General features: G+C 40.3%; 1 protein-coding gene across 2 annotated transcripts; it reads left to right on the top strand.

Moving 5' to 3' along the window:
- The first annotated feature begins 7,282 nt into the window (after nucleotides 1-7,282).
- Nucleotides 7,283-23,115, top strand: ACP2 (acid phosphatase 2, lysosomal). Of its 2 annotated transcripts, XM_067462752.1 has the most exons (11): nucleotides 7,283-7,463; nucleotides 8,980-9,075; nucleotides 10,877-10,963; nucleotides 13,709-13,861; nucleotides 14,288-14,386; nucleotides 15,005-15,094; nucleotides 19,027-19,159; nucleotides 19,248-19,336; nucleotides 19,825-19,931; nucleotides 21,503-21,678; nucleotides 21,770-23,115. In XM_067462752.1, the coding sequence occupies exons 1-11, from the start codon at nucleotides 7,347-7,349 to the stop codon at nucleotides 21,904-21,906; spliced, it is 1,284 nt and encodes a 427-aa protein (XP_067318853.1). In that variant the 5' UTR covers nucleotides 7,283-7,346; the 3' UTR covers nucleotides 21,907-23,115. The 2 variants fall into 2 exon arrangements, with proteins under 2 accessions (XP_067318853.1, XP_060619468.2); XM_060763485.2 differs by lacking the exon at nucleotides 7,283-7,463 and having other exon boundaries at nucleotides 8,989-9,075; nucleotides 10,826-10,963.
- Nucleotides 23,116-24,605: the final 1,490 nt, after the last annotated feature.

The following is a 24,605-nucleotide window of genomic DNA, read 5'->3' as shown; positions in this document are numbered from 1 at the left end:
CAAACGATATTTTGTGGAGAAAAGAATGCGTAAAAATATGTTTTTAACAGTAGGAAAGGCTACCAGGATAACCACCTATAGCGGGAACACAAACATGGTCAACCCTCCAATCTCATGATATTTGTTTGAAAAGGCTCCCTTAACTGTGGCATGTAAACCTCTAATAAAATTGTTAAGGGGTGAGGAGTTTTTCCAGCACTTGTGATCCTTCACTTCTGTACATTACTCTTGGTTTCATTACATGAAACCCTATTTCCTTTTGTGTCCTTCCTGCTTCTTCCTGGTAGAAGTTGTAATTTTCACACCAGGTGGACAAATTGTACCTTGGTGAATAGATGCAACTCCAAGCTGTTTTAGTGGATTCTAAAGACCTTGGAAATTTAAAAGACTTTCCAAATTAAGGAGGAGGAGGAGATGGAAAATCACTCCAAGCTCTTCCAAACTGCCCCTAAAATCTAATAAGTAAAATCATTTTCCCTCACAACTCCTGTCCCCTCCATTTCCGTTTTCTGAAATCAAAACTGGAAGTAACATTCAGTCACTTCTGGGTCACCAGAGACACATCACTGTGTCACGCTGGGAAGAAGTTTCTCTGGATCAGACCAAGGGCATAGACCAGTCCAGCATCCTATTTCCACTGTTGCCAATAAAAAGCCCAGAAATAGAACATGAGGTCAATAGATTCTTCCTGCTATGGCAGCCCTTTGCAGCTGGCCTACAGAGGAAGAGTCCTGGCAATTGTGTAGAAGAGGCATCACTAGTAACCATTGACACTGTTATGGTCCACAAATTGATCTAATTCGGTGGTTCTCGACCTGTGGGTCCTCAAGTGTTTTGGCCGACAACTCCAAGAAATCCCAGCCAGTTTACCAGCTGTTAGGATTTCTGGAAGTTGAAGGCCAAAACATCTGGGGACCCACAGGTTGAGAACCACTGATCTAATTCTTGTGTGGAAGCCGTTTCCTCAAGATTAAAACTTTTCCTAAAGCTCCCCCATGTGGAATCTTCATATCCGCTACGCACTAAGTTGATGAATTGAACCATTCATGGTCCCAAATTCTGTCTCCTGGGCAATTGCACTAAGCTCAGACATCTCCAATGTGTATTTTAACTTTTCTTTTAATTGTTTTCCCTCACTTTACACTTCCAAACACATTTAACTATGTGTTGAATTTAGAGAGTTCCTTTCAGAATTTGTTGCAATGACTTTTGTTTAGTACCTCAAATACATTATTTCTTTGCATCCTTCCATCCTGAGAATTTCCCAGTTATCAACTGTTTTCAGCTCAGGATGGGCACAAGACCTGACATAGAATCACAGAATCTTAGATTTGGAAGAGACTATAAGGGCCATCCAGTCCAATCCCCTGCCCTGCAGGAACATAGAATCAAAGCACCCCTACTAGATGACCATCCAGCCTCTGCTTTAAAACCCCCAGAGAAGGAGACTGCCTTGTTTTGAGCCAGTATATTCCATTGCTGAACAGCTCTTACAATCAGGAAATTCTATCTAATCTTTAGGTGGAAGCGCTTTTCCTGCTATTTGCTCCATGTCTTACTACTTCATCACATTAGAGAATGAATCTACTTTAAATCCTGTTTCTGCCTCCTGCAGAATTCTGGGGTTTGTAGTTTAATGAGACTGTTAAAGGTTCCAATGGAGGTACATTGGGTGAGAACTGCCTGAGGCAACTTTGAGAAACCAATATATCGGTTCTCCCATATCACAGTGCAAATTTCAAGGTATTTTCACACATGAACATAAAGTCTCCCAAGAATCTCTCCATTTCTAGTTATGAAAGCGTACTGATAATTAAGTAAATAATGAACACTTTGCTCCCTTTTCATGGCATCAAAATCTACTGCCTAGGTAACTGTTTTCCTCTCTGCCTTCTGGTCAGCTTGGTTGCAATTTTACAGATCCATATAAGAATTTGTACTCAGGAACCTTTAGTGAGAGGATTTGTCAAAAAGCTATTTGAAAATAAACACACAGTATATAATATTTACTAGGTTCATACCATCCTTCCTCTGAAATATAATGTACAGCACCTGGTATTCCTTGATGGTCTCCCATCCATGTACTAACCAGGGATAGCCCTGCCGTTCCAACATCAAACAGGATCTGGTACCTTCAGGGAATTGAGAAATAGGCGAAAACCCCTTGAGTATTCCTTTCAAAAAAGAATCCTATAAAATGCATGATGTCACCATAAATTGACAGATGAGTGGAAAGCATGTATCCACACACATCCTGTCTGCATACTAACACCCTAAACAGTCTACAAACTTACTATGCTGCAATGTTTATTTTACTGCTAGACATTATTCTATATGCTTGGTAATGTTGTTTTTAATAGAGCTTTCACCAATTGATCCAGAAAGGTGTTAAGCTAACTGTCCTGCCATTTCCTGCACTTCCCCTCCTCATGAAATTTTATGAGGTGTAGTGGAGAAACCAATCTCAGGAGAAAGTTGCATATTGTTGTTAGAAGACTATTGGTTTCTATCAGAATGATCCAAGAACTTGAAATAGTTAATATTTAATTTGTCAGTCAAGCTTCATCTCTTGACACTACTGTTTGTCTCAGTCTCTATTTCTAAAAATGTCATTGAGTCATGGGTTCCTAGTCTGGATCTTCTACACCAGGGCTCCTCAAACCTTTTAAACAGAGGGCCAGGTCACAGTCCCTCAAACTGTTGGAGGGCCAGATTATAATTTGGGAAAAAAACATGAATGAATTCCTATGCACACTGCACATATCTTATCTGTAGTGGAAAAAAAAACTTAAAACAATACAATAATTAAAATGAAGAACAATTTTAACAAATATAAACTTATTAGTATTTCAATGGGAAGTGTGGGCCTGCTTTTGGCTGATGAGATAGGATTGTTGTTGTTGTTGTTGTGTGCTTTCAAGTTGTTTCAGACTCAAGTTGACCCTGTGCGAGGGCCAGGTAAATGACCTTGGAGGGCCATATTTGGCCCTCGGGCCTTAGTTTGAGGTACTTACTTAGGCAATCCCTTGTTGTCTGAGTAGGATAGTCTTCCAGAGTCAGTGTGTAGAGTGTGTTCTACACTGAAGACAAGCATGAAGCAACCATTCAGCCTTCCCATAACGTCCTCATATTCTTGTATTACATATCTAAATTCCTCATCTAATGGTCCAACTGCCTCCCTAGTTTCTGGGGCAAGCAAGTTCCATTCAGGATATAATTTTTAGTAATTATAGTAATTATGATGATGGCATTATGATTTCTGTTGCTATTCGAATATTAGTACCTTTTCTTTCCGATTTCATTTTTGGTGTAAGTTTGGGCAAGACTTCAGCTTCATTCTCATTTACCATGTCGGCATTGTTTTTAACCTTTCCTTGTTTGTGTCAGTCTTTGTTTATATGTTTTAATATGTTTAATATGTTTATATTAATACCAGCATGTGCATTTTAATAGTATTATATTTTATAATAGGCAGGTAACAAATACATCATCATTGTCAGTATTTATAGCATATAGCTTTTAAGGTTATTAAAGGGGGACAGCAATGGTTTGAGCATTGGATGATGACTCTGAAGACCAGAGTTCGAAATCCTGCTCTGCCATCAAAACCACTTGGTATTTATTTATTTATCGTATCAGAAGCAAATTGAGAATACAGTTATAATATATATATTTTATAAAAAATGTCAAACAAAGTTAAAAACTTGGCATTATACTAAATTTCCTTTGACCAAAATCTGGCCACTGGTATCGCTGCAAGAAGGTCCTTCATTGTCTATATGGCAGGGCTCAGGCTGCATTGCTGTAGGTGGTCTGTGGTTTGATCTTCTCTACACTCACATGTTGTGGACTCCACTTAGTAGCCTCATTTCTTAAGGTTAGCTCTGCATCTCATGGTACCAAAGTGCACACTGTGCAGAATCTTCCAAGTCACCCAGTCTTCTGTGTGCCCAGGTGGGAGTTTCTCATCTGGTATCAGCCACTGGTTGAGGTTCCAGGTTTTAGCCTGCCACTTTTGGACTGAGGTGTTCCTGCTAGTATCTGTTTAGATCAGGCATGGGGAAACTTTTTTTCCTTGGGGCCGTATTGAGTGCCTGACTGAGATGGCTGAGCCAGGAGATGGCGGGGTGGGCCAGGGCAGGGCCCTCTCACAGGCTCTCTCCCTTTTGGGTCATCTCCAGGTTGTCCTCCTGGCATCTCACCCTATTCTTATGCTGGGAGGAAAACGAGACATGTGACAACTGCTGCAATCCTCCTCCCCGATCTTCCTCCCTGATCTTCCTCCTCCGATCTTCGGACTGTCCTCTTGGCATTATGCTGGGAAGAACATGAAACACATAACGGCCAAGAGCCCTCCCGAGAGCTCTCAGCCACTGTGTGCTTTCTTTGAGCCGTTCTCTTGGCATAAGGATTGGGCCACTTGCACTGTCCTTATGCCAGGAGGAGAGCAAGACATGGGGTGGCTGAGAGTGCTCCAAAGGGCTCTCAGCTGCTGTGTGCCTTCCTCATCATCCTTTCTGCATTAGGATGTTGCAGGCCACCATGTTCTTATGCTGAGAGGACAGGGGAAATGAGCATGGCCTTATTTTGCCTCTGCCTGCTGTAGATCTTAGAAAGCTATTTCTTGATTTAAGTCATTGGCTTGCTGGCTGATAGCCAAACAGATAATGGGCCGGAGATGTAAATGCCTTGGTCCTTTCATTACTGGCTACTACTTCCCAGCCAATGTCAGGTGATGCAGTACCAACAAAACAGTATAATTTCTCCAGCAGTGTAAACAATGTAATGTGTTGTGTGTCCAAGAAACACACAGGAATAAACAACAGAAACCAGTTGGTGACCTTGGGCAAGTCACACTCTCTAAGAGGAAAGCAATGGCAAACCTCTTCTGAACAAATCTCTGCTGGATAGCTCCCTGTTGTCCTTTTATTCAAGTAGAGGGTTTTTAAAAAGCAGACCATTTTAAAGAAGGACTCAAAGGGAACTGTATTATGTTTGAATAATTTTAATAGTTTTATTTGTTTAATGGGATTTTAACCAACTTGTTTGAATATTTGTGGATTTAATTTTATTTGCGTATGAATATTGGAGCAGGTTTTAAATTACATTGTTTTTAATGCCGTGCACCACTTGGGTCTGGGTCAAGATAAAAAAAGCAGTCGTCAATTGTCATCATCATGCCAAGAAAACCTGAGGGTGCTATGTTTTATGTAGTTTGAGGGTTTGTTTTTTTAAAAAAACCTGATTTTATTAGTTTCAACTATGTATTTTAATACTTTTATATTTAATTCCATGTTATTGGAATTAAGTTTAGTTTTAGGCACTTGAGAGACAAAAAGTGGGATATAAATATAATAATAATAATAATAATAATAATAACAACAACAACAACAACAACAATTCTGTGATAGGGTCCCATGGGGTGGAAATGGACACAGCAACATACAGCAGTGGTTCTCAACCTGTGGGTGTTTTGGCTTACAACTCCCAGTAATCCCAACCAGTTTAGCAGCTATTAGGATTTCTGATAGTTGAAAGCCAAAACACCTGGGGACTCACAGGTTGAGAACCACTGACATACAGGAATGAGAAAACTTGGGCCCTCCAGGTGTTTTGAACTTCAACTTCCACCATTCCTAACAGCCTCCGGCCCTTTCCTTTCCCCCTCAGCCACTTAATCATTAGGAATTGTGGGAGTTGAAGTCTAAAACACTTGGAGGGCCCAAGTTTGCCCATGCCTGGACTTTCCTATGGACACAGTGGGCTAAGAGAGATAATGGCCCTCCTGCCTCACCAGTAGTCTGTTAAGCATTGTAGGAACTGAAGTCAAAAACATCTGGGGGGTGAAGTTAGCCCATGCCTGGACTTGCCTGTGGACACAGTGGGCTAAGAGAGGTAATGGTCCTGGTGCTTTACCGGTAGTCTGTCAAGCATTGTGGGAGCTGAAGTCCAAAACATGGAGGGCCGAAGTTTGCCCATGACTAGACTTGCCCATGGACATAGTGGCCTAAGAGAGGTAATGGTCCTGGTGCCTCTCCAAACTACAACTCCCAGGATCACGCAATATTGAGCCATGATAGTTATCAGTGGTGCATTAATTCTGCTTCTACCCTCCTGGGTCTTTCCAGAACAACGCTGATGGTGGCAGTAAGGGTGGTGCTAGGAATGTCCCTAGTAAAAGCTCAAATCTGAATGAGACAATTCAATTACTGGCCTGCGCTAAACCCTGTCTTGGCAACTCATTTCACCCACTTCAATTGGTCCAGCGGGCGGCGGCCAGGTTGTTAATTGGTGCTCCTTACAGGGAGAGGTCAACCCTCCTGTTTAAGGAGCTCCATCGGCTGCTGTTCATTTTCCGGTCCCAATTTAAGGTGCAGGTACTTACCTACCTAAACGGTTTGGGACCCGCCTACCTGCATGACCACATCTCTGTATATGAACCCACATGATCTCTTCGATCATCTGGAGAGGCCCTGCTCGCAATCCCACCTGCATCGCAAGCACGATTGGTGAGAACGAGACAGGGCCTTCTCGGTGGTGGCCCCTCAACTCTGGAACTCACACCCCAAGGACATCAGGCATGCCCCAACGCTGGCAGTCTTTATAAGCAGCTTGAAAACATGGTTGTTCCAGTGTGCCTTCTCAGAATAAGGAAACTCCAAGCATTATGTCCCAAATGCACTTTACTAGAGATCTAGAATTGCCTGCACTCCCCACCTATCCCTAAAATATCTATCCTATTTCACCTTATCATGCCCAGCACTTTTAAAGATTTTAAGTATTACATTTGGCCCTGCCACAGGTTTTAATGCGCCGCGGTGTTATTGTTAATGTTTTGGCTTTGTTACTGAGTTTTTATTATTGTATTGTTGTTTTACTGATGTATTTGGGCTTGGCCTCTAGTAAGCTGCACCAAGTCCTTCGGGAGATGGTAGTGGGGTATAAATCAAGGTTTATTATTATTATTATTACGTTGCTGTGTCAACCCTGGATCAAGGATCTGTTTCTATCTTACTTCCTTAGAAGTTAATAAGAGGTTGATGGGGAAAAGGAAGGAATCTGAAGCTATTAGGAATGGTGGGAATTGAAGTCCAAAACACCTGGATGGCCCAAGTTTGCCCATGCCAGTTGCCAGCCTCCTTCTGGGCGATGAATGAATCACATTCCCCCCAGATGCCCTTTGCCCAAAGCCCAGGAGGAGAGGTGGCAGAAGACAGGCAGGGCAAGAGGGAGCTTCAGAGGCGGGGAGTGAGCATGCGCGGGCACATAGGGCGCATGCCCAGTCCTGCCTTTCCAAGATAGGGCTGTTGAGCGAGGAACAGCCAGAGATAGAGAGCAGGAGAGCCATGGAGGGCGGCGGCGGCAGGAGGGCTCGGGTCCGGAGGAGCGCTGCCCTTCTCCCGTGGCTCCTGGCCCTCGCCCTGCCCCTGGCCCACGCCCGGAGCCTCCGCTTTGTGACTTTGGTAAGCAAGGGGGGCACCGCCAGGGACAAAGGCGGGAGGGGAGGGGAGGGGGCTGCCAGGAGGGGAGAGGGCTTGCTTGGGGCTGTCACGTGATGCCAGGCTCAAGGCACACACAAAAAGGGAGGAAAGAGCAGGGGAGGCACAAAAGCACCAAAACAATATTTTTTTTCAAATTGTCTTTTTCTTCTTCTTGCAACTGCTTCCCTTTTGGGATCCACTTTCTCTTTTGCAGTATATTTGGGAAAGCCCTTATTATTCCCCCCCCCCCCCGCCTTATTGAGCTGAGCTGTCAAAACAGGCAAAGATTGGGTTGGTCAGGATAATCCTCTCACTTTGAAATAGAATTGCAATCTATCAATCAGTAAGATCATAATAGTAGGAGTCAGAAGGTCAGCCCAAAAGGACAAATTGCAAAAGTGGGTTGTTGTGAGTTTTCTGGGCTGTATGACCATGTTCCAGAAGCATTCTCTCCTGATGTTTTGCCTACATCTATCACAGGCACCCTCAGAGGTTGTGTGGTCTGTTGGAAACTAGGAAAATGGGTTTTATATATCTGTGAAATGTCCAGGGTGGGAGAAAGAACTCTTGTCTGTTTGAGGTAAGTGAGAATGTTGATTAGCAAGTAATGGCCCAGCGGTTTCAAGGTCTGGCTTCTTACTGCCTGGGGGAATCCTGTTGTAAGGTGATTAGCTGGCCCTGATTCTTTTCTTGTTTGGAATTCCTCTGTTTATGAGTGTTGAAAATGAATGCAATCTGGCTACCAGTATTTTTAAAAATCAGGACAGTAAATAAAGAAGAACACCCAAAATTCCAGGAAAAAAAAACAATCAGGGCCAGCGAATTGCCTCCCAACAAAGGATACACCCAGGCAGCAAGAAGCCAGACCTTGAAACTGCTAGACCATTAAATGCTAATCAAGGTGACCAATTGCAACATTCACACCTAGCTCCAACAGACAAGAGTTCTTTTTCCCACCTTGGACACTTCACAGATATATAAATTCCATGTTCCTAGTTTCCAACAGACTTCTGAGGGTGCTTGCCATAAATGCAGGTGAAACGTCAGGAGAGAATGCTTCTGGAACATGGCCATACAGCCTGGGAAATTAACAACAACCCAGGTTTATTATGGCAGGACTGCTTCTGCCTTGCTTGTAATGTTTATGCCAGCCAGGAAGTTTGCATCCTTTTATTGGGTGTAACAACAGGCGACCAGATCTTAACAAGCAGTCTTTCCACACCTCGGGGCAAGTGGAGGAACATTGCCGTCTCCAGTTATCTCTGGAGGAAACCGTTAAGGAACTGACAAGGGGCCCTTCCAGACAGACCCTATATCCCAGGATATGCCCCCAGGTTTTCTGCTTGAAACTGGATTAAGTGAGTCGATACTGTCAGATATTTTGGGATAAGCTCGTATCCGATTCTGGGATGTAGGGTCTGTCTGGAAGAGCCCAGATGTATCAGAATGAGCTGAAAAGGTTACGTGGAATACTTAGGCACATTGTTCTGATTTTCAGTTATATCGACATGGAGATCGGTCCCCAGTGAAGGCATATCCCCGAGATCCCTATCAGGAAAGTGCCTGGCCCCAAGGATTTGGACAACTCTCTCAGGTCAGTATCCCATTAAGAAATTTCTGTGAGAACTCAGCGCTCCAAATCTGTACTTTTTTTTTAGAATTCAGAAAATTGCTTTGACGAAAGGTATCAAACAAGGTGTATGTTTCCAGTTTTCCATGCAGAGCCAGACTGAGGATTCCTCTTTTGTGGTTTCAGGGGAGCAACAGTTGGTACAGGTTGGGCAAATTACCTGAAAATGCTGCAAATACCTGCCCCCATGTGTGGCCGAGATAAGAACACCTATGCTTTCTGATGGTTCATTGTACACTAACCTTTCATGCACAAAGTTCTTTAAACTGTTGTAATTTATCCTTATGCTATATGTATAATATGTGTAAGGTAAAGGTAAAGGTTTCCCCCTGACATTAAGACATCATGTCCAATTCTTGGGGGTGGTGCTCATTTCAATTTCTAAGCTGAAGAGCTGGGATTGTCCATAGACGCCTCCAAAGTCATGTGGCCAGCATGACTGCATGGAGTGCCGTTACCTTCCCAAAGTGGTACCTATTGATCTATTCACATTTGCATGTTTTTGAGCTGTTAGGTTGCCAGAAGCTGGTGCTAACAATGAGAGCTCACTTCGCTCCCCAGATTCGAACCTGCAACCTTTTGGTCAGCAAGTTCTGCAGCTCAGCGGTTTAACTCACTACTGCACCAGGCACATAACATGTGTATGAAACAAATTAAATCTGTGTTCAGACTTGGGTTTCATCTACAGCAGGCATGGGCAAACTATCGAATGTTAGGGATTGTGGGAGTTGAAGTCCAAAATGCATGGAGGGATGAAGTTTGCTCATGCCTGGTCTACAAGATATCTCTATCCACATATAAGTAAATACAGGTATCCCAAAATCCAGGGGAGGGGGATCCCAACACTTCTGGCTCCAAGCATTTCGACTAAGGGACACTCAATCTGAACAGCATTTCTTTTCCCACTGCATTCCCAAGAAGCCAACGGGCCCATCTAAACAGGCCACAATTGACGCTGAGCAGTGATCAACACCATTGTTGTGTTTGATGGACACTGCACAGCCCAGAACGAGGAGAAAATATCCCTGTCCACAGGTTGCTTAAATCTGGGGAAAATGGGATGGTGATGTAAACAGTTGCAGCCACTTCCCAAATATGGAGCAGACCAAGGGTTTGCACTGGCTAGAAACATGGGGTACTTCCAAAGCATCCTGTGACTTTTCTCAATATGGGAGAAGATGGCATTACAACAAATTGACCCCATGCATTGTTTGACCACCATAAAGTCAATTTGCCTCCAAACTGACTTATTTGGCCCATGTAGATGGACTCAAAAGTGTCTTCAGATCAAAGCAAATTGCTATGTTGTTTAAATCCCATTTCTATATTACATTTTAAAAGTAAAATTGTTCAAAAATGTATATAATATTTAAAAAGGAATATACAGTATTTATTTATTTATTTATTTATTTATTTATTTACAGTATTTATATGCCACCCTTCTCACCCCGAAGGGGACTCAGAGCGGCTTACAAGATTTATATACATACAACACATTATATTATTAGCATCAGTATTATATATTACTATATTGTATTATACTTTTATATTGTAATATTATTAATAATGTTACATGTAATATAAAATATATAATTATAGTAGTCAGAGTCCACCCACTTTATCCATTTCAAGGACTTTTTTGGTAATGTTTCCTCAATCAATTACACTCAAGCTGTAATTGTTACTGACTGTAAATCTTGTGTTCTTTTGCAAGATGGCAATAAAACCCGTTTGGCTGTTAAACTGTTACTGTTGACATATGTAGGAAGGGATGCGGCAACAATGGGACTTGGGCCAAGCACTCCGAAAACGCTATGTTGAATTTCTGAATGCTTCATACAACAGACAAGAGGTTAGTGTATCCTACATTACTAGTGTTGTAGAAGTACAGCATGCTCTTCTTTCTTCCCCTCCTTTTTTGCAAATCTGCATGTTTTCATTCTTTTCCTAATTGTATTGTGCCAAGGAAGATTACAGAGGGTGAGACATCATTTGATTAAAAACTGTTTGCTAAGTTGTATTCAGACAATAGAAGAACATAAGACACTTGCTGACTGGAGCAAGAGAGCGACATAAATAAGATTCAAAAGAATTGGGTGAACGCTATTTGGTAACATAAAACCGCTACAAGCAAACAAAGAGGAGGGTAAACAGAATTGTTTTTTGAAGTATAAATTAGGTTATTTTCTTCAGTTGTAAAAAGAAGAGGAAATGTACCTTGTCCAAACATGTCTCTTTAATCTTCCAAAGAGCAAAAAAAATCAAGAGCTCTCAGGTCAGTTGACCTGTAGTTTTCCATTGCCTGAGCAATAAAAACAGATAATCTAAACTATGTCCAATGAAGTGATTTAAGCAAGAGATAACAGAGTGCTAGCCTCTTCTCAAACACTGTGTCAATCTTTAGTTGGAAACCAGATTTATGATGACAGGGTCACCTTACCACAAGGTTAGAAAAAGAGCCAGTCCAACTGGATTGTTAGCTTTCTTCTTCCGGCTTTTCTTTAACTCTTTAATTCATTCCTGGTGTAGTGCTTTGAGCACTAGACTACAACTCCAGAGACCAGGGTTTGATTTCCTGCTCAGCCATAAAAACCCAGTGGGTGACCTTGGGCAAGTCTCACACTCTCAGCCCCAGAAAACTCTGTGATAAGTTCACTTTAGGATTGCCATAAGTCGGATTCAACTTGAAGGTACACAACAACATAAAAGACATAAAACGTTCATTTTGTTTAGCAGTTTATTGACTGTTTTAATAATGTGTTTTAGAAAATGTAAGCAACTATTACTAGTTAAATTACAAGAAAATCTCTTTGGAAGCATGTGTATTATTCTGAGTCCATAGATGTGTACTATTTGGGGGGCTTCTGCCAATTAACTCATGGTCAACTGTTCTCCCTTTTATGCTCACTTTCTACATTTTATCCTGAAGGTTCTGTGCTGCTTGAGAGAGTTATATGTCATTACCTACTGATTTGCTTACTAGAGCTATTAAAGCATTATATTCCTCTTCAACGCTTATGCTAATCCTTGGAGTTTCTAACTGTAGTAATTTCCATCTAGTTTGCATTGTACACAGATAATTATGGGACTGCAGTGAGCTGCCTTTGTCTGGAATGCCTTTGTTTGGAAAGGTGTCTTCCACTTCCGCATTTGTTGCAACACCACTTCTCAGTATGAAAGCTAACATTTGCCTGTGCCCTTGAGGATGTCACAAGAGAGGCCTAGCCTAAATCGTGGCTATTACCTGTTCAGCTTCAACATATATGGTCACAAAATACGTGCATCAACCTTATCCTAATATTCCTGGAAATTAATCTGAATACTATTCAGACCTTTGGACATGAGAAGAGTAAGGGATATCACATATAGCAGCACTGAAGAAGGGGCTGGATTGCATTTGCTTTCCCATGCCCTCATGTTCTGACTCAGTGACTATTTCTTTATGATTTACCATTATATAGAGTAAAAATTCCATATCTAATTACAGTCACATCATGTTGTTTGCCTTGCTCACTTAAGTCATACTTCAGCGCTAAACAACATTATGTCTCAGGGCAGGATTACATTAAACTTTAAACCAGAAATAGATAGTGGTTCATATTATGGAAAAGTTAAAATACAATTAAACTGTCAATTAAAAAGCATCATCATTGAAATAAAATTAAAAAACAAAATGTAGATAATACTGCACATTATTAAAAACCCGTTCCTTATGAATAACTGCTTCTCTAAGTTCTGACAAAAGAAATAATCTGCAAGGATAGCAAGGGAGGTGCTAGTCAAACCTTTTGGACATAGGATCCTGAGAGTGTGAGCAGCCACAAGGTACTCCCATGTTGCTATCAGATGTACCTGTGAAGGTAGTAAAAGGTGGATAAGGGCCTCCCTAGAGCATCTCAAAACACAGTCAGGCTCATGTCAGAGAATATGGCCAGATAACGGACCCATACTGTATTGGGCTTTATAGTTTATAGCCAGCATTTTTAAACATGGTTGGAAACACAGCAGTGGAATAGCTCCTGGATTATGATTTCCGGTCTTTGTGTTATCTTTTTAACAGCTTATTTAATATATTGATATTTTATGGTTTTATGATTTTTTTTAATTGATTTTAATGCATTTGTATGTTTATTTGTATGTTTATGTTTATAAGCCACTCTGAGTCCCTTTTGGGGTTGAGATTGAACAGGGTAAAAATACAATTTTATTTTTTTAAAATTACTTATTTATTTTTTAAAAATATATTCTGGCCTTCTCACCCTGAAGGGGACTCAGGGTGGAGCACAACATACAAATGGCAAACATTCAATGTCAGGACATAAATAAACATTAAAATCAATTATCTCAACATTAAACTCCACTGTTTATACTGTCTCTAAATAAATAGTCAGTGGAGCTGTTGTAACAAGACAATGGAATTCCCATTCGACTTCTCAACTTTCTACAATGATTGTTGAAATCAAGTTATTGTGGGCTTCTTTGGTGCTCATTTTGTGTAGGTAATAGAGCCAGACCCTCTTTTTCTGGCTCCTAAACAAAGCTGAAAACATTAGTGACTAATGAAACAAACTTTACATTTGGTGGTCTGCTCTGGCAGATCTTCATACGCAGCACGGATTTTGATCGGACCCTGATGAGCGCTGAGGCTAATCTGGCAGGACTGTACCCTCCAGAGGGCCAGCAGGTCTTCCGTCCCAATGTTTCTTGGCAGCCCATCCCTGTCCACACAGTTCCTGATTCTTTGGAACGGGTAAGTTACTTTTAGATCAGTATAATGACCTGATTGACTCAAGAAACATTTATCTTGCCTTCTTTACATCCATACTGAACAGAATTATTCTTCTTCTTCAACCTGATTTGGGGGTTGAAGAGGTCCTCCAGATACTGTTTTTTGTGACTACTATTAGTTCTAGTCATCATAGGGAAGAGGGTGATGAAGGATGGAAATTACAGTCTGAATTCCACTTGGAGGATTGCACTTTAAAAATTTCCTCTCTGAAGAGTTCCTTATTTTGGATGAAGGTGCAATTCAAGGAGACCATTACACCTGTCTAAAAAACCTGCCTTCAGATAAAAATACTTTAGGGAAAGTAGTCTCTAATAAGCAGATGCTCCAGTTAATACTGATTATATGGAATGATTTGTATTCAAACTCCTCTATTTTGCCTCTGTCCAGCTCCTGAAGTTTCCTTTATCTCATTGTCCTCGCTATGAACAACTGCAAAATGAGACCCGACAGACAGCAGAATATGTGAATAAGACTGTTGAAAACATGGTATGATGGGATATATTAAACTTTCTAATTTATACTGTATGACCTCCGTATCCACAGATTCAATATCCATGGTTTCACTTACCAATGCTCCAAAAAAAGTCCCCCCCCCCCTTTCAAGGTCCTCCAGCACTAGTCTAAGGTAAACACTAATGCAGCCGAGGTATAGTCAAAATAATAGGGTTCACTATTGTCCATGATTCCAGGTACCCAAGGGGTGTGTGTTTCAGATCATACCCCCATGAATATCAAGGTTGTACTATATAACCTTCTGGTCGCTAGCTACTGGTTTTGACCAGTAGCTAGTGACCAGAAGGTTATATAGTACAACCTCCATATTCATGGGGGTATGATATTTATAAAGAAGACAATCTTTTAAAATATATTATTAACATTGAAATGTTAGGTTTTGACCTAAGACAGTTGCATGGGGCAGTTGCATGGGACATAGCCTCAATGTTTTTCATCCATTATTAATAGAAAGCCAAGTTTTTAAAGTTTGTGTTTTCTCAAATAAATTGGTTTGCTTCTGATATGATAAATAATAATAATAATAAATAATACTATGTAACCTTCAGGGGTCAATGAAAAATTGAATGATTCTATTCCTTTCTTCTACAGCAATTCTTGGAAATGGTAGCAAATATGACAGGAATCCAGGATGTTACTCTAGAAAGTGTCTGGAGTATATATGACACACTTTTCTGTGAGGTAAGTGGCCTGACACCTTGACCTATCCATCATTTGCTCTCCAAACTGTTTAAAAACCTTTCCTTAAGAAAAATACAGGCAATTCAGTATATGAAATTTCCTGTGCTTTTCTCTAAAGGGCTTTTTAAAATGAATACCACAAGGGAAATAGGAAGCATTTTATAGGCTTGTCTTGAGCTGAAGTAATTTCTACAGTGTCCAGTTATTTTAAACTATGTATTTAATCTCTCCTAAGGAAGATTTTAAATCTGTGGCCTAAGACTTCACTCCCCACAGGTGGAGGATGACTTTTCCTAAACGTCCTTTTTTTGAGCAGAGCCTGAGTCTGCTGTAGAGGATTAGGGAACTCTACAGAACAGTATGCATGTAGTGAGCAAAACTTACCTTCTAGTAATTAGAATCTCCAGTGAACTGAAAGTTTTTCTGGAAACAAAGGAAGACTGTTCAAATAAGTGATACTTAAGATCTATACCTATCAACACATAAGCATCCTATTTAAGGTATGCAATTCTCTTGCATGGCAAAAACCAAAGCAAAATATAAAGGTATTGGGATATGATGGGAAAAGACTTGGCTTTCCATGACAGCCAGGTTTTCACTTTCCCTAAATAGTTTCCCTTGGGGCACTACTAAGTTTCTCTCTAGTGAATGGGTTTTTTTTCCTATGGGATGAACCAGTATATTGACGAATGCAACCACAAAACCTGCCCTCCTCATCCTCCTCCTTATTTTCATGGGCAGAGTGCCTAGACATACATTGCAGTCTTCTTCCCTAGATTTTGTAAAATAGGAATCTTCCCTAAATGTCACCATCACAGCAGGCCTTTTCTATTACTGCCCTATGTAGGTCATTTCCTTGTATGTCAGGTTCTGTATCTACTACTCCTTTTAAAGCATTCAGTTTTGTACCTTTTCTATGGCTACAACAACAACCATTACTCATGGAAATTAGGGAAAATAATTATGCTTAACAGAACTTAGCCCTGCAGTCATTTGAAGAATTTGAAGCTATGCCTCTCCTTTTAAGATATTTTTCATGAATGCCAACAATACTTTGTATACTGTATTTCATCTCATAATGGTCGCCTCCACATTTGTCGCACCCCCATTTTAGGGATGGAAAAATTGGTATTTTTCTGTTTCTCACATAATACAGTGTTCCCTCACTTATCGCGGAGGTTCCATTCCAGGACCACCCGCAATAAGTGAAAATCCGCAAAGTAGGGCCATATTAATTTTAATATTTTTACATTATTTTATATATTTTATATATTATTTTCTCGCACTTCCTTACCCACCTCCTGGCCCATCCCAAGAGCGCCTGCCTGCCTCCCAGGCCTCTGCAGACTCGGAACCACACAGGCAGCAGCAGGCCAGGGAGGCAGGCCTTCCCTGCCATGCCTCAGGCTGCCGCACTTCCGGGGTCCCTGGCCTGCACTGGATGTAAATATTTAATATTTTAATTAATATTTTCAAAAACCCGCAAAACAGCGAGTCCGTTAAAAGCGAATCACGAAGCAGCGAGGGAACACTGTAGTTGCATCAGAGTGAATAAGTGGTGTAACTCAGGGACAGACATAAGGGTGAGTGAGTCCTCACTCCCCCACCTGCTAGCCTGCCCTCTTTGCAACTATGGGGCTTCCCTCAGCTACATTTTTTCACCACATAATAGTTGCTGCCACGTAATACTTACACCCCCTTTTTTCAAGGAGGAAATGCAACTATTACATGGTGTATCTTTCTTTATCCACAGATTACAAGTTTTGATAAGTATGAATTTAAAAATATCGCACAGTAACATTTAGAAGGTGCCTAAAAATAAGCCTTGCAGGGTAGTCAAGTATCATGTAGCCTTGCCCAACAGATATTCCACTGTATAACCCCCATCAGTCCTCGTAACTGACCATGCTGTTTGGGGCTGAAGAGAGCTGTAGCCCCAAATTTCATGAGCTGTTATAAGCCACAGTAATTTTTAAACTTGTTTATTCTTGAACTTCCCTCTTGACTTTCCATCAGCTGACCTAAGGAACAACTCTTGCTAAATAAACTACTTTTCTGATGAATCATCAAAGCTTTGTGATAGCTTAAACCACTTAACAGTTTCAACCTTTTGCTTTCTTGCCACCTACATATTAATTAATTAGCAAGAAAATGTGCATAATTTTCCAGATTGTTGTATCCAGATTGAGCCATGATTTCAGAGTAGGGCTTTTTCATATGGTGCAACTCTAGTTTCGAACGACACTAAAAACTGAATGTGACTGAAAATAAGCAGAGTAGCCTGAATACCTTTGCCATTGTAACTTCTGTGAGTTCACAGATTAAGAGCAGAGACATTTCACCCACCAGAAAAGCTATGCCATACATTTGCTAAGACTGAGTGGTACGAAGGTTTTTCATGTCACATTAAAAAGCACATGTTGCCGTTTTCAATAAAATTGTGACCACTGCCAAAATTGTTAAAAGACTGCTACAGGTCTTTAGATACTGGGTAGATGTGTCTAGTAAGATGGAAAAGGTGAAGTATGCTTCATTTGCAATACAAGTTGCTGTTGTTCTTTGTCATCAAGTCATCTTTGATCCAATGAAAGAGAGGCTTCCAAGAAATGATGATGATTTTTTATTTATTACCCATTGGATGATTCACTGGAACTTGTGCTACAAACACCATCTCCCTGTGACAAAGAACTGGTGGAATGACAAGCCTAAAAAAGTTACAGAAAATGAACATGTAAAACTACCCTGGGACTTCTGAATTCAGACTGATAAAGTTTTGGAACACAATACTCCTGACCTCATGATCATGGAAAAAAACAAAGTATGGATAGTCAATGTTGAAATCCCAGGCAACAGCAGAATTGATGAGAAGCAACTGTAAAAGCTTACACGATACGAAGATTTAAAGATCGAACTGCAAAGACTCTGGCACAAGCCAGTCAAGGTGGTCCCAGTGGTGATCGGCACACTGGGTGCAGTGTCTAAAGACCTTGACCTGCACTTAAACACAATCGGTGCTTACAAAATTGACATCCGACAGCTGCAAAAGACTACATTACTCAGATCTGCATGCATTATTTGATGATGCATCACATAGTCTTAGACGCTCGAGAAGTCTCCGGCATGTGATCCAACACAAAAGCCAGCATAGTGATCTTGTTTGCTGTGTGCTGATCTTGTTGTGTATCCAATAATAATCATCATCATTTTTATTTATTACCCACCTCTCCTGATGGCTCGAGGCAGGGTACAACAACTTCAAAAACAAATGAACATAAAAATACATTACATTGCATACACACACACACACACACACACATACATATATATATATAAACTTGTACCAAACCCAGATACAGAATTGACATATAGTGGCAATAGAATGTAAATCAAAACTCATGATTGAAAGTTGACTGGGTAGGTCTGCCAGAGGTCTTCAATTGCATTTTAAATTCTGACATCTTGTTTAGCTCTCAGAACTCTTCGGGCAGGTCATTCCACAGTTGTAGGGCAGCTTGCCAGCTTTCACATCCATCGGTGGAAATCAGAAATACTGTAACATGGATGAAACTGACTGGCATTCAGTGATCTACCTTTATTCTTGTGGAACTTCATATGGTTCCTTCATAGCTGCTTTTGCAAATCTTGTTCATATTCTGGTTTCTTGGATACATCATCCATTCTGATTGACTACTGACATTCTTTAACATTTTTGATGTGTTCAGCACAACGTAATTGTACAAATGCAGCTAGGCTCCTGGGCAAGAAGTGGAAGCTCACATGGCAAAGATTTACTCTGTTACAAGAAAACTTATAACAGATTCTAGACTAAATTGTCCCATCTCAGTGTTGTATGTGTTTACCCATACATGTCTCTATTCACATTATTCATTGCACTAGCTGCCAGTGACTTTCCCCGTGTTTCATTTTTGTAGAAAGCACACAAAATGCCTTTACCAGATTGGGTTACTACTGAGGTGATGACGCAGCTGCAGCAACTGAAGGATTTCAGCTTTAAATTCCTTTTTGGGATTCACAGACAGGTGGAAAAAAGTCGTCTGCAAGGGGGTAAGTGAAGGGTTGGGGAAGTAGCTTCAAATATAATTGGAGGAATATCTAAAAAACAGAGATCTAAAAGCCTGTTCTCTTTCTGCAGGGGTCCTTCTGTCTCAAATCAGAAAAAACCTGACTCTAGCTATAAATGCCTCTTCACCCTCCCACTTGAAAATGCTTATGTACTCAGCAGTAAGTTTGTATGCGGGATCTATATTTAACTTCTTCTTTCTGATCTTACCTCCCCCTTCCCTATCTTATGTTTGCACATTCCTCATCTGATTAGGCAATGCTTGTGCAGTTTCTCTCTCCTATGCTATGAAACTAAGAATACACAAATCAACATCTCCACGCCTCCATGCAATAAAATATTAACTTCCTTTTGCAGCTTGTGCATAAGCACATAGTTTCTACATCTGCAGGTATTACATTCAGGAAACAGGACTTTTCTCAGCCAGAGTTATTGAGTCATACTCCCTTCTATGCTCTTCCTAGTTTATTTCTCTTTTCATAGCTGAAATGGGATGTTACCTTCTCTACCATGGCTCTGGAAGCTGCTTTCCCCCCCTTCTACCAGCAGTTTTGGAACATCAGTCAGTTTTATCCATTTGACAGTAGTTTTTGATCTCTTCTAATATGTGCAGAGATGAATGATCCACTTTTCTTCTTCTTTGTTTCAGCATGACACCACTCTTGTGGCACTACAGATGGCACTGGATGTTTACAATGGAAAACAAGCACCGTATGCTTCATGTCATATATTTGAGTTATTCCAGGAAGATGACGGGTGAGAACTTCGTTTAGATGATCAAATGAAATTCCAGCATAAACACAGGCAACTGATTTCTCAGCCTTTCATACCTTCACTCTTGCCCACATTGCCACAGGAGATATTGCAGTACTTGTTGAAATCTTGAACTGAAACAGCAATTAGATATTCTCTCCCCTATGATGCAGGAGTTAAAACAGGCATGACTAAAGCATTGCTTTTCAGCGTTTCTGATTACTTCTGGTCTCAATACAAGATACTCCTGTTTGTAATGACTTATCAGCATTAGTATATCTTGGATATAGTTAACATGAATGGATCTTTCTGATGAATATTAAGTTAAGTATAGGGGTCCTCAAACTTTTTAAACAGAGGGCCAGGTCACAGTCCCTCAAACCGTTGGAGGACCGGATTATAATTTGGAAAAAAAAATGAATGAATTCCTATGCATACTGCACATATCTTATTTGTAGTGCAAAAACACTTAAAAACAATACAATAATTAAAATGAAGAACAATTTTAACAAATATAAACTTATTAGTTTTTCAATGGGAAGTGTGGGCCTGCTTTTGGCTGATGAGATAGAGTTGTTGTTGTTGTTGTTGTTGTTGTTGTGTGCTTTCAAGTCATTTCAGTCTTAGGTTGACTATGAGCAAGGGCCAAGTAAATGACCTTGGAGGACTGTATCCAGCCCCCGGGCCTTAGTTTGAGGACCCCTGAGCTATACTCTTAAACCAACAAGTAGCTTCCAGTTTAAGAGCAATCTTTTTTTCCCCTTACTCCCACAAAACCACATATATCGTATATACTCAAGTATAAGCTGAGTTTTTCTGCTCTTTTTTAAGGCTGAAAAAGCCTCCCTCGGCTTCTAGTCGAGTTAAAGTTATTATTTGACTCTGTTATCATTATTTTTATTGCATTTATTATTTTACTCTATTTATTATGATTATTATTACATTTACATTATTTTACTCTGTCATTTTTAATTATATTTATAATTTTTCCCTATTGTTATTTTTACATTTATTATTTTACTCTTATTATTATTAACATTTATTATTTTACTGTATTTATTATTACATTTATCATTGTACTTTTTATTATTACATTTATTATTTTACTCTATTATTACTGTTATTATATTTCCATTATTTTAGACTATGATTATTTTTATTACATTTATTATTTTGCTCTATTATTGGAAGGATACGTAAGCACATCTACATTGAAGAATGTTAGAATAATGCTTTATTCAGAGTTGGACAGATTTACCTTAAATTAGTTTTATGTAAATAATCAAAAACATTTCACCTACTGATGCCTCAATTAATGTAATTTTATTGGTATCTTTATTTTGAAATTTACATTTCCCACCCTCAGCTTATACTCAAGTCAAATATGTTTTCCCAGTTTTTTATAGTAAAATTAGGTGCCTCGGCTTATATTTGGGTCACCTTATACTCTAATATATGGTAAGTAATAATTTGATAGTTACAAACTGAATTACAAACAGTTGAACAGGATTGTGCAATAATGGAAAACCAATTACAAATGATTAATCAATATTTTTGTGCTCCTTTGTTCTTAGAAATTTCTCTGTGGAGATGTTCTTTAGGAATGAGAGTGGAAAAGAGCCTTACCCCCTGCAGCTGCCTGGGTGTGAGCAGCGCTGCCCCCTTCTCAAATTCTTGCAACTCACAGAGCCTGTTATTCCACAGAACTGGAAACAGGAATGCCAGATAGCAAATTCCATGAAAGACATAGGTGAGCAGTTCCTGCTGTGCTGGATACACTAAAGAACATATGAGAAGTTGAATGTCTTAACTAAAGTTCTTGTTTGTTTCACTCTTTGCAGAATTTATCGTGGGTTTGGCTATCTGTGGCTGCATCCTCTTCCTGCTTATTGTCCTGCTCCTGATAGTAATATTCCGTGCAAAGTCACAGCCTCCGGGCTACCGGCACATTTCCGATGAAGGAGAGGAACAGCCTTGACAATTGCTCCAGCCCCTTCTGATGGGGCAGCCAGAGGGAACAGCATTTGCCCCAGGAACAAAAGGGGTGTCTTTCAGTGACTAAGTGTCTTTTTTGGTTTGCCTTGATTGCTTTTAAGCCCAAAGGCCCAAGACTAACTGGTGCAGCTTCTGCATCATGCAGTTTATTTGGAGTGAAATTTCAGTCGGATTTGGGGTTGCTGTTTGTCAGTCTGTGACAAGTTCTATCAAGGACACAATCTTACTTCCTTTGAACCCAATGTGCTGTTTATAGTCTCCACTACTGGTCCAGAAAAGGCGAACTTTCCAACTAAAGCATGCTGCTTCTTAGAAAGCCTTGTACAGTATAACAGTTATTATTTGTACATCTCCTAGTTGTGAGAAAGGGACCGAATGCTAAACCAGCAATAACTGGCTTCTCCGGCCGAGCCAGTAACGGGGAATCAAACCACTACCTCCCTTTGTAGAACACAGTCTGGCTGCAATCCTAAACATTTTTAGAGTAAATCCCAATGGACCCAAGGGGTTCCCTTTTAAATAAACATGCACTGTTTAGTGCTGTTAAGTAATTTTCTCTAACCCATTAGAATGTTCTAAGGGGAAAAGTTGGAACTGGACCAAATCAGCCATTCCTGTGATGGGTGCCACTTGAGCTGAGATTCCAATACAAGTGCAATACAATAGAAAGGCAGCTCCTTTCACCCACTACATAATCTGACTTCTTAATCATCACTGCATTAATTGACGGCTAACACTTGCCACAGGCACTACAAGATCTTATTGAGGGTGAAGGCTCTGCATCTTCACCAAATATCCTCCACGTGTTTATTTCTTCCCAAGACCCTGTACATGGACTTATCAATAGACTTCAGCTGGCAGAACAGATCAGCGAAAAAAGTTGGCCAACTTAGCTTGGGAACTATCCTCGCCCGTATTTTCTTTGCTGATCACCTAAACTGCATGACATAACTCCTGCAGGTCAGGAGACAAGCCTGGAGTCAAAGGAAGCCCAGAAGAGTATCTGCTACAAATGGGTCAGCTACCAACACATTGATAGCCTGCAACCAAGGTAATAAATCAAGAGAGAAAGCAATCTGATTTGGTACATATGGGAGAAATAGGTCTACAGTGTAACTGAACTGCTGATTGATCTTTCTATAACTAGTAACTTTCCTAGCAGTTTTGCATTAAAAATCAAGATGGAACCAGATTCCTGTGCCTTCTTCCATTGCTGAGGTTTCAAAGCTTGACCACAAGAAGAAGTTTCATTCTACTGCACTAGACATCTTTCTTTGTATCTAAGTTAGTGTTAGTTGGGAAATATTTTCCCCAGTAATGAGTTCAACTAAGTAGATCTTGTTTTGTGTGTATCACACCGTTGGCTTTTTATGTTGCATGTCAATGAATTATTTATAGAAATACCTTTAAAACATGAAACACTCTGTTCTACAGATTTACAAAATTAACACAATATCTGAACATCTTGAAATGTATTATTAAAAAAAAGAATCACGCTTAAATATTGAATGGAAATAGAACTTAGGGTGGAAGAGAGAAGTACGTATGTTGGGAAGAACATCTGTTGAGGTATTAATCTCACATACAGGCGAGTCTTAATTTGTGTCGCCCCAATTTCCCAATATTTTAAATTTGCAATGTTTCTCTGGAACTAAATAAGAGTCTCACCCACAATGCATAGCTCTCCCAGCATTTCTGTGTAGTTGGCTTGGGTGAGGTGAGACAGCAAGGCAGGAGGGAATTATGGGTTTGAAGCAAGAAAGAGGCTATTCAGAGCTCCAATGTGACATTTTGTATGGTAAGAAGAGGTGACTGGGCTGACATTCTTTTACCTACCCAGACTGGGACAGTGCAGAGGCAGGAGAAACCAATTGCAGACTTGGCATTGCTGGAAGGAAGGGATTTGCTTTGCTTGCTTAGAAGGGAAAGCAAATGGAGGAAGACACTGGAGGGTTTGGTGTGTTTGAACACATTCCCTCTGCCTGGCAAAGTGGAAACTTTGCAACTGGAGCCTGCTTTCTTCACATGGCAAGCTTCCTGGAGAGGGCCCCCAGCAAAAGATGCATTGTCCCTTCTTCTATTGTACCCTTTGCACCTGCTGCAGAAGACACAGCAGGAGACGTGTTGCCTCTCTCCTGAGGTACTTTCTTGGTTTGGAAGCATTTTGAAGAAGGCAAAGCAAAAGAAGTTGGTTTTTACCAGTTATTCTTTGCCTATGTACTCTGAAGAACTGCCATCTAATGGCAAGCCAGATCACCCCAGCCAAGATCAGCTTGGAACATTAGTTGCTGCCTCCTCTGGTCTCTCTGAAGATCATCAGCACACTTCTCTAGCCTAGAAAATGTAAGCTATCACTGTTTCATGCTTTAAACTGGTGATGGCTTAAGTAAAACCACCAATGCTGCAATGAATTCATCTTTCAGAATACTTTCCCTGGGCTGTAGCGATTCCTTATGGAACTGGCTCCCCACATTTATGTCTATCTAAACTTACGCTGTAAGTCAAGTATATCCTGTATATCCTTCCTATTCTGGGTATTATTCTTTGGTACCAATCCATTAAGTGACTATTTCAAAACAGAAATAGAATTTTCTTTGTTCCATTCCATTTAGTTCTTAGGAAAAAACAGAGGGAGTCAATCACTGCTCCTAAGAATGGAATTAAGAAACTTATACAATACAG

This window comes from Anolis sagrei, chromosome 1 (assembly GCF_037176765.1).
Source record: "Anolis sagrei isolate rAnoSag1 chromosome 1, rAnoSag1.mat, whole genome shotgun sequence".
In the NCBI taxonomy this organism is placed as follows: domain Eukaryota; kingdom Metazoa; phylum Chordata; class Lepidosauria; order Squamata; family Dactyloidae; genus Anolis; species Anolis sagrei.
The sequence above is the reverse complement of the archived record's forward strand: the minus strand, read 5'-3'. Positions and strand labels throughout refer to the sequence as shown.

Bases quoted from the DNA above. Each gene is read 5' to 3' on its own strand.
- ACP2 (XM_067462752.1), top strand. From the start codon at position 7,347: ATGGAGGGCGGCGGCGGCAGGAGGGCTCGGGTCCGGAGGAGCGCTGCC. The intron at 7,464-8,979 runs GTAAGCAAGGGG...TCTGATTTTCAG, and splicing joins GCCTCCGCTTTGTGACTTTG to TTATATCGACATGGAGATCG. The intron at 10,964-13,708 runs GTTAGTGTATCC...CTGCTCTGGCAG, and splicing joins CTTCATACAACAGACAAGAG to ATCTTCATACGCAGCACGGA.